The sequence below is a fragment of the Myotis davidii genome, unplaced genomic scaffold (assembly GCF_000327345.1).
Source record: "Myotis davidii unplaced genomic scaffold, ASM32734v1 scaffold299, whole genome shotgun sequence".
NCBI classification, from domain to species: Eukaryota; Metazoa; Chordata; class Mammalia; order Chiroptera; family Vespertilionidae; genus Myotis; species Myotis davidii.
In genome coordinates this window covers 7172370-7181597 of record NW_006293088.1, presented here as the reverse complement: position 1 = coordinate 7181597, position 9228 = coordinate 7172370, and the positions used below count along the sequence as shown (strand labels likewise).

At 57.5% G+C, this 9228-nt stretch overlaps 1 protein-coding gene across 1 annotated transcript in view; it reads left to right on the top strand.

Moving 5' to 3' along the window:
* The window catches only part of H6PD (hexose-6-phosphate dehydrogenase (glucose 1-dehydrogenase)), a 23017-nt gene that overhangs the window by 10076 nt on the left and 3713 nt on the right, over nt 1-9228 (top strand). Inside the window, exon 4 of the mRNA XM_006766809.2 lies at nt 8328-8597. Within this exon, the coding sequence (XP_006766872.1) occupies nt 8328-8597 (270 nt within the window). The remainder of the gene's footprint in view (nt 1-8327; nt 8598-9228) is intronic.

Genomic DNA, 9228 nt, shown 5'->3' with positions numbered 1-9228 from the left:
TGCAGCTCCTTCTGCGCCCGCGCAGGTTGGGGGAGAGCCGCACTATCTGGAGGTCCCAGTGGGCGCCATGGCCTCTTAGTTCTGGGGCCCGTTGTCATTTGTGGGTTTCTTTGCAGGATCCCCATGGAGCCAGGGGCTAGACAAAGTGCAGCATTTTGGAGGAAGTGAGTTCTCTGTCTCTGTGTCTCTCTCTGTCTCTCTCTCTCTGTCTCTCTCTCCTTGTGTCTCTCTCTCCCCCCGACCCCATGGGACTTAGGACACGCATTCTTCACATCCAGGAAGTGGCCTGTGCAGCTCTGGTGCCCCAAGCACTGACCTGCAGCCGCGCCCCCCCCTTGGCCAGGAAGCCCTGTGTCCACTTGTCAGGGCCTCGGCTCGCCTTCTCCGGGGTTGGGTCGGAAGCAGGCAGGGCAGGCTTTCCCCGCTGCAGGGGGACTGACCACGAAGCCACAGGGCAAAGGGGGGCCTTCTCCCTCCCGCTCCCCCAGCACTCAGCCCCTGGCTTTTCTCCTTCTGCAGGTGTGCACCCCTCGCTGAGTCCTGTGCAGGGAGGCAGGGCTGGGTCCCTGGTGGCAGCCTGGACCACCAGCCCGGGTGTTGGCAGGGGCAGGTTTGAGCTAGGCTGGGACGCGGGCTGTTCTGGCCTGAGCTGCTGCAGGCCCTGGGAGAGGGACTTGTGAGCTGCAAGGTCATCAGGATGTCCCCACCCCCACTCACTCACTCACCCACAGGGGCGGGGTTGGCTGCCCCAGCTCCCTCCCTCCACGGCTGCGAGTGGTTGTTTTTTTCTCCTTTTCTGTCTCAGCCTCTGGCCCAGAGGAGTTTGCTGCAGCATCAAGGCCACTGCATAGACAGCAGGGAGGGGGGGGGAGAGAGAGAGAGAGAGAGTGAGAGAGAGAGAGAGAGAGAGACTTGGGAGGAGGAAAGGAAGAAGCAGTCCTCCCTCCAGCTGCCAGTGCAGCTCCCTCTTCTCATCTGGGCGCCCTCCTGAGGGGTCCCCATCCAGTGAGCCCCTGAGAGTCACAGGAACCTGGGACCTGGGTTCCTGAAACAGCCCCGTGGGCCAGGCAAGAAGTGACCTCGGCTGGGTCACTGGGCTTCTGTGGAGATGACGCCTGCTGGTCCGGCTCCTGGCCACTGGCAAAGGCTCTGGAAGGAGGGCTGGGCCGCTGATGGACTGAGGCCCGACCAGGGAGGGTCCCTATCCTGACCTTGGGGGGGGAGCGTGATGCATGTTCACTTCTGAGGGCGGAGTGACCACTCAGTGCCTCTCACTGAGGGACGGGCAGCCAGGGTCCTCCCAGGTACCAGCTGGCCTGCCTTCCGCCTGGTGTGCTAGAGGGGCCGCCCCGTGTGCCAGAGGGGCCGGAGCGCACTCAGCAGTGCAGTCGTCCCTCCCTCCCCTCCCCCCCCTCCATCTGCAGAGCTGCCAAGGTGAGCGCAGGGCAGTGCCAGGTGTCCTGACCAGTGGACCGCTTGCTCCTGGGCCCAGCCCCCTTTTATTTTCAGTGATCCCAGAAGCCATTGGTGCGGACCTCAGCAGGCTTTTAGTTTCTTGTGCTTTTAAAGCCCTGTTTTTACCAGGAAATTGGGATCTCCCGTAAAGTGGAGGCAGCAGGACCGGTTTCCGGGCCCAGCAGTCTCTGTTGCATAGTGACGGTGACCCAGTGTCTGTCTGTCTCCGTCCCTCTCTCTCTCTCTCTCAGGGTGCCTTGAGGTTTAAGTCTGGAGATGTATGTACATGGGAATACTTTACAACTGGAAATGCTGCTCTTTATATACGTTGGCAAGGACAGGAAGTGGGCGTGGCCTCAGGCCCTGGGCTCCACCTGACTTATTTATTTTTATTTTTTAAATATATCTTTATTGATTTCAGAGAGGGAGAGGGAGTGAGAGAGAGAAACATCAATGATGAGAGAGTATCACTGATTGGCTGCCTCCTGCACTCCCCCTACTGGGGATCGAGCCTGCAACCTGGGCGTGTGCCCTGAATGGGAATCAAACTGTGACCTCCTGGTTCATAGGGCGGTGCTCAACCCCTGAGCACAGTCGGGCTAGTATATACCTTTTAGCAGCTCTGTATTTCTGTTCAGTTCTGTTCATGCCAGAGTATGGATTGTTCTATTATTAGGCATTTTGGTTGTTTCCGTTTTTGCCATTTTAAATAGTCCTTTGTGAGCTTTCAAAAAAAAGTTAAGATATAATTCACATGCCATAAAATTTACCCTCTTAGCCCTAGCGGGTTTGGCTCAGTGGATAGAGCATCTGACTGTGGACTGAAGGGTCCTGGGTTCAATTCCGGTCAAGGGCACATGCCTGGGTTGCGGGCTCCATCCCCAGTTGTGGGTGCGCAGGAGGAAGCTGATCAGTGATTCTCTCTCATCATTGATGTTTCTATCTCTCCCTCTCCCTTCCTCTCTGAAATCAATAAAAATGGATTTTTTAAAAAAATTTACCCTTTTAAAATGTACAATTCACTAGTTCTTAATATATTCACAGAGTTGTGCAACCACTGTCTAATTCTAGAACACCTATGAGCATTAAATGTATTTTTCCTCTAAGTATACTTCTGAAGTGGAATTGATAGGCCAAAGGAGGAAGTCTACTTTGTTATGACATCCCCCCAGACTTCTCCTGCCTTCCCTGGGATGCCACCCCTTGAGGTTTCAAGGGGCAGCGCAGCTGGGGGGCAAAGCGGTGGGTCTCTCCAGCTTGTGAGCGTGGACGAGCCCTGGACTCGGGCAGGATGGAAGCCAGTGTATGGCCTTCCTTCCATCGTCCATGCCACTGTGCTGTGTTCCATCCTGTTCACATCGATGGGCTTTGACCCTCACCTTTCAACCCAGGCAAGGATGCTGGGGGTCAATACAGGTCATTTTCAGAAAAAAACAGCCACCAAAGAACAGTCCACAACAGCTGGTGGCAACTAAAAAAACCCAGCTTGGTGGGCATCTTCAGGAGGCCTCGCCCCGCCCTTCCCTGCGCCTGGCCTTAGCTGCAGGCCTCCCCCCGAGAGGCACAGGTTCCGGTCACTGCACTTGAACTCGGAAAAGACAGAGCCAGCCAGGAAAGGATCAGAGCCTGCAATCTGTGGGCTGTGCTGCACGCGGCACCCCCTGAAGCTTGAAATTAGGAAGAAAGGAAGCTCTCTCTTACGCAGCGGGCAGCAAGCCTAGGAAGTGCTTCTCCCCACGGACCGAGAGGGGATAAAAATAGGAAAAGGGCCACTGAGGGATTTGCTAAATTAATGAATAGTAAGCAGATAACAGGGCCTTTAAGGACTCCGCTGTGTTCTCGCCATCGAAAATTCCTCTGTTTGCAAAGCTTTATTCTCTTTATACTCTTAAATCTGCTGCGATTCTTCGATTCTAAGACACATTTTCCCCATCTCTGAAGTTGGGTTTCCCACTGGCGAAGTGACAGTTGAATTGGCACCCCTTTTCTTCGAGGTTATAAAAAAATGATTTTCACCATTGATGGCATTTTTGATTTGACAAAACCCAGCATATCCCCCCAGTCATTGCCTCCCCAGGCCCGTCTCAGACCACCAGCTACCTTTTAGGATTTTTTTTTTTTAGAGGAAGGGAGAGGGAGAGAGAGATACAAACATCAACGATGAGAGAGAGTCATTGATCGGTTGCCTCCTACACGCTCCACACCTGGGATTGAGCCCGCAACCGGGGCATGTGCCCTGACCGGGAATTGAACCATGACCTCCTGGGTTCATAGGTTGATGGTCAACCGCTGAGCCACACTGGCCGGGCACCTTTTAGATTTTTTTCACTGGACACCACACCACCTCTTCAGACTCAGCGGAGTTAGGGCTAAAACCATCCTTGCATTTTTCTCATGAAATAGAACTACTTTTTCTAACTCTTTTTATTTCCACATGGTGACTGCTGTCCGAGTGGCCTGGCTGGGGCCCCTCTCATGCCGCCCCCGTAACGACGCAAACACCAGCCAGTGTTCATGGTGCTTCCTGTGCGCCAGGCCTGCGTGTGTGTGGACTCACTAACCTCGCAGCAGCCCCACTGGGAGGCACGTGCCGATTCCTCTCTTACGTGTGAGACAGCCACTCCCCGGGGCCACAGGGCTGAGACATGGCCGAGCAGGCGGCCAGGCTGGAGACCCACTCCAGGTCCCGACCCTGAACTGCCCGTCTCCGCCCAGTGCTCGCTCACCCACGGAATGTCCGCGTCGCTGTGGCTCCACGCGCCCCGCCCTGCCTGATGTCATGCCGCTGCCCCTCTGACAGGCCACCTGGCAGGCCCTGGCCGCGATCTTCCCACAGCGCCTCTTTCCTGTCTCCGCTTCCTGCTCTCACACTCGGTAAAACACAGTTCTGTTGGGAGGTAATTATGTGTCACACAGTTCACGCATTCGAGGCATGCAGTTCAGCAGCTCGGGTATGTTCACGGAGTTGGGCAGCCATCCCCATGGCCCACTTTAGAACATCCTCAAACTTGTGCCCCTTGGCTGCCCCTCTAATGCCCCCCTCTCCCCAGCCCCCCATTACCTCTGGTCTTTCTGTCTCTCTGGATTTGCCTGTTCTGAGCATTGCACATCAGTGGAATGATACGATTTGTGGCCTTTTGTGCTTGGCTTATTTCACTTAGCATGATGTGTTCCAGGTTCACCCATGTTGTAGTGTTTGTCAGAGCGACCTCTTTCGTTGCTGCCTAGTATTCCGTTGTGTGGGTGGACCACATGTTCCTCATGCATTCATCAGCTGCTGGACATGCAGGATGCTGCTCTTCTGTGGCTGTTGTGAGTAATGTGGCTATGAGCATCCGTGTACAAGTTTGTGTGTGGACGTATGCTTTCCTTTCTCTTGTGTATACGTGACAGTAGAATTGCTGGGTCACATGGTAGCTCCTTAACTAGTTGAGGTCAAGAACTTAATAGCTCCTCACACTCCTCAATCTAGTTCCCAAGGCCCTTTCCGTCTGTCCCGGATTCCTCCTACTCCCAGCCACAAACCGGCTGCTTCTGCTGGGCCAGGCGTTGCCATCTGAGCTGTGTGCTGGGGCCTCTGCCCTCTGGTGCATGCTGTCCACCCTAACTGGGATGTGGCCCAGGGACAGTCAGCCCAACATACATGTCTTTGAGACATGCAGCGTTTTAAGCAATCTGAATTATGTGTGCACATTTAAAAATCATGACATTACACTCATTGGTCCAAATGTTTATGTTCTCCAAAAAAAATTAGAAGATTTGGTCACCCTGAGCCCACACTCCAGTGTGGCACCACCTGATGGCAGCTGAGGCATTTAACTGTCCTGAGGGATATAAGCGCTGCCCCACCCCCTCACACCTGCACTGGGCCCCCTGGCATGGGGTCCCTGACCTTTGACCTATCCCATCCTCTGGAGCCCCGCTCAGCTGGCTCCTCCGACCACTGTGCTCTGTTCTGAAGTCCCTGGTGCTTGGGCCACCGAGCATCACACTGGGTGCCATGTCCTGTGGTGGTTTCAATGGGGTGGCAGGAAGTTGAAAGGGAGGTATTTGGTGGCAGGAACTGCAGGTGCTGGGGCCAATGGCCTGGCTTCCAACCTTAACCAGCTGTGTGACCTGGGCCAAGTTACCTAACTTCTCTGAGCCCCAGAGGTCACAGCAGGACGTCCTCATATGTCGGGATGGTGAGGAGTAAGTGGGCTGATATCCATGCATTGTTATTGTCTTAGCTTTTCCTGGTGTCTTCTCAACAACATTGTAAGGACTTCGACAGTCAGAACCTGTGGGGCGGGCTCGGCCATTGTCTTCAGTGGGGCGCTCTGAGCATGCGGCCTGGACAGGCCTGGGCCGTGCTGTCCCAGGGTTCCGCTCTGGCCAGGGACGCTGAACTCTGGGTGAGAAGAGTCACTCCGGCACTGGGGACATGGGTGCCTTCCCGCAGGCAGGCTGCGGCTTCCTCTCTGGCCCACAGCACTGGTCCGGGCGGGCCTGGTCCTGCTCGCCGTCCAGCTGGCCGGAGCTGCGCTGGGAGCCGGGCAGGCAGGTGGCTGGGACCTCACTTGGGACCCCGGTGGCCGCGGAAAGCAGCATGCTGGCCACGCGGCCTGAACAAGGAGCCCTCCCCGTCGTTTGTTTGAATTAGATATTGACTCGATAAAAAAGAACGCTTACAAAATACGCCTACGATCTACAGGACTGTGGTATAGTGAATACCATGTACCCCCCAGCCTGACTTCAAAACAGGGCTTTGGTGTCTCCGGGTCCCTCCCCAAATTCCCTCCCGCCTCACCTGCAGGGCTCCAAACTGCGGTGGACCGTGCCTGGCCCCTGCCTGTTGTTGCCGTGGCTGTCTGACCCCTGACAGCGGCTGTGGCATTTGAAGGGCGCCGTGCTGTGTGTTGGATGGAGGTGTCTGCTTTTGTCCCTTTATCCTGCATTCAGGATAACCTCTCAGGTCTGACTTCTAGTAACTGACTCTTTTCCATGGTTTCTGATACATAAAGCCTTTCTAAGTCCCAGGAGCAGTTTTCCTCTGTCTTAAGTTCTGTTTTTCTGGTCATTTTCCATCCTGTGTTCAGAATTAATTTTTTTTGGAAGCATTCACGTTTCTTTCTGTCGACATGTTTTTTGCAGTTGATGTGTGACGACGTGTGTCTGTTCGTTTCCTCCGCTGTGCAGTGTCCCTTGGTTGCGGGCGGCACGCTCTCAGGCGCCAGGGCTGCCGCAGTGAGCAGGGACGCAGCCCCTGCTCGGATGGAGCTTCGGGTGTCATGGGGCAGCAACAGGCGGGCACTGGGTCAGGCAGGGGCCCGCGGGGTGGGCCAGAGGTCAGTGACGTCTCCCGGAGCGGGAACCCGAGACCCGCGCACGACTGGCGTTGCCGGGGTAAGAACCAGCCTGCGTCGTGGACAGTGCAGTGAAGCCTCCACCCGTGACTGCCCCCCTGTCGTGACGTGAGCTTTCTCCGTGTGTCGTCGACTGCGGTGCAGATAGGAGCCGTGCCACGCGAGCAGCTGGGCACTGGCACCTAAGCGCTCAGACAGCTGGAGCCTCTGCACTTGACCCTGACAGTCACGGCTCCCCGCGAGCTCTGGAGAGGGGCAGGCGTGTGTGTGTGTGTGTGTGTGAGACCCCGCCCCCGGCACTGCTGTACTCGCCATGGGCAGGTACGCTCTTGCTCTGGTGGAGCAGGGACAGTCGTGGCTGCCGTGCAGGACCTGTGGGTGTGACCAGGGGGCACGTGTGAGCCTCTGCACCGTGCCAGGCCACAGCGGGCGTTGGGCTGTCATGCGGGCCGTGCCCTCACCTTGTCCACCTGCCAACTTGACTTCACCTGGATGTCCAGCTGAAACTCACCTAAAACGGAACTCGTGTTTCCTCCGTCAAACTGCCCCTCCCGTCTCCCCATCTTGGCAGATGTCTCCACCGCCGTCCTTCGCTTACGCCCCGATTCTAGGAGTGACTTTGGCTTCTCCTCTTTGCTCAGTAGCCCAGTCAGTCCCGACTCCAGAATGAGTCGTCCATTCCCTCCAGCCCCTGTGCTCCCACCACAGCCTTGTTCCCGGGCTCCTCGTTTCTACAGCCCTTCTCCCCACAGCAGGCGGGGTCTAGGCCGAAGGCACATCTGAACTTGTCCCTTCCTGCTTGAAGCCCTCCAGGCGCTCCCCCTGAACTCAGAAGCAAGTCCAGCCCCTTACCTGGGCTCCAGGCCCCTGCCCTCCTGCCCCCTCCCTCTGGTGCAGGAGCCAGCCAGGCTCCATCTTACCTCGGCTTCTGCTCCCCCTGCCACTGCAGGGCTGACTCCTCGGTCTCAGAGGGGCCTTCTCTGTCCCTCTGTCACATCTCTACATTTCTCTGTTGACGTGCTTTTTCCTCCCTCCCATTTCCCCTCCCTGGAAGCTGAGGACAAGGACCTGTCTGTGTCCTTGGCACCTGCATGTTGCCTGGCACCTTGGTGCACTTGGTAACGGGTGGCAGTCGTCAGCCCGTTGATTGGCGGGAGGCAGACACTGACACTCAGAAGTCACACCTAGGAAGCGGCCCTCAGACCCCAGAGCCCGGGCCCTCTCCGCGATGCAGGGAGGGGCGGGGCCAGGTGTCTGCAATCTGGCCTTTGCCCGGCCAGAGCCTGCCCCACGCAATTCCTGAAACTCACCTAAAACGGAACTCGTGTTTCCTCCGTCAAACAGGAGAAGCCCGGAGAGTGTGACGCCTTCTCTTAAACGGCCCTCGAGGATTTCTGCATCAACCACGTTGTGGGCTCTGGACCGGGCTTGGGGTGCGGACGAGGCACGTGGGCTGGGGTCTCGGTGCACCTCGGACGTTGGGCGTGTTGCCCACCTTTATGGCCTCCCGTCCTCTCCTCCCACCAGGTCGCACCAGCTTCTACGAGGAGTACGGGGTCATCCGCGACGTCCTGCAGAACCACCTGACGGAGATCCTCACGCTGGTGGCCATGGAGCTGCCCCCCGACATCAGCAGCTCGGAGGACGTGCTGCGGCACAAACTGCAGGTCTTCCAGGCGCTGCGGGGCCTCCGGAGGGGCAGCGCCGTCCTGGGCCAGTACCAGGCCTACAGCGAGCAGGTGCGCAGGGAGCTGGACAAGCCGGCCGGCTTCCTCAGCCTGACGCCGACCTTCGCAGGTGGGCCCCGGGCCGGGCGCGGGCTGCCCCACTGGACACTGCTTTCCCAGCCCAGACGCCCTTGGGTTTAGGCCAGAAGGGTCTTGAAGTGGGGTTTTCAAGGGGCACTCGGGGGCCTCCCATCAGCTTAAAGCAGCAGGTCCCCCGCTGGCTCCCTCAGGGTGAAGGACACCCCGTGACAGTGTCAGTTCAGTCCCTGTCCACAGATCCTCCAGGGCTGGCTCACGCCTGGCTCTCACCCTCATGGGGCTGACGTCCAGGCCCCCACCCCCACCCCCTCAATGAGGCTGCAAGCCTGTCCGGCCATTGCCCAAAGCACCCCCCGCGGGCAAGGACCACGCTGGTCAGGCAGGGCCCCCCAGAGCCATCCTCTGGGCAGTCCCTGAGGCTCAGCTTTCTGGGAGAGGGTGCTCCCCCAGGCTGCAGATAATACCCCACAACAGGGGCAGCACTGCTGTGTGCCAGGCACTTTATCTGCGTCATCTCGTGTAGTCCTCACACACATGCACCCACGTGGCAGGCATGTTATTACCTGCACTTAGAGGGAGGAAATGTGAAAAACCTGCCGAGATCTGCAGGGAGAGTGACGGGGACACGGGCAGGGAACTGAGTCAGGAGGACGCTCCGCACC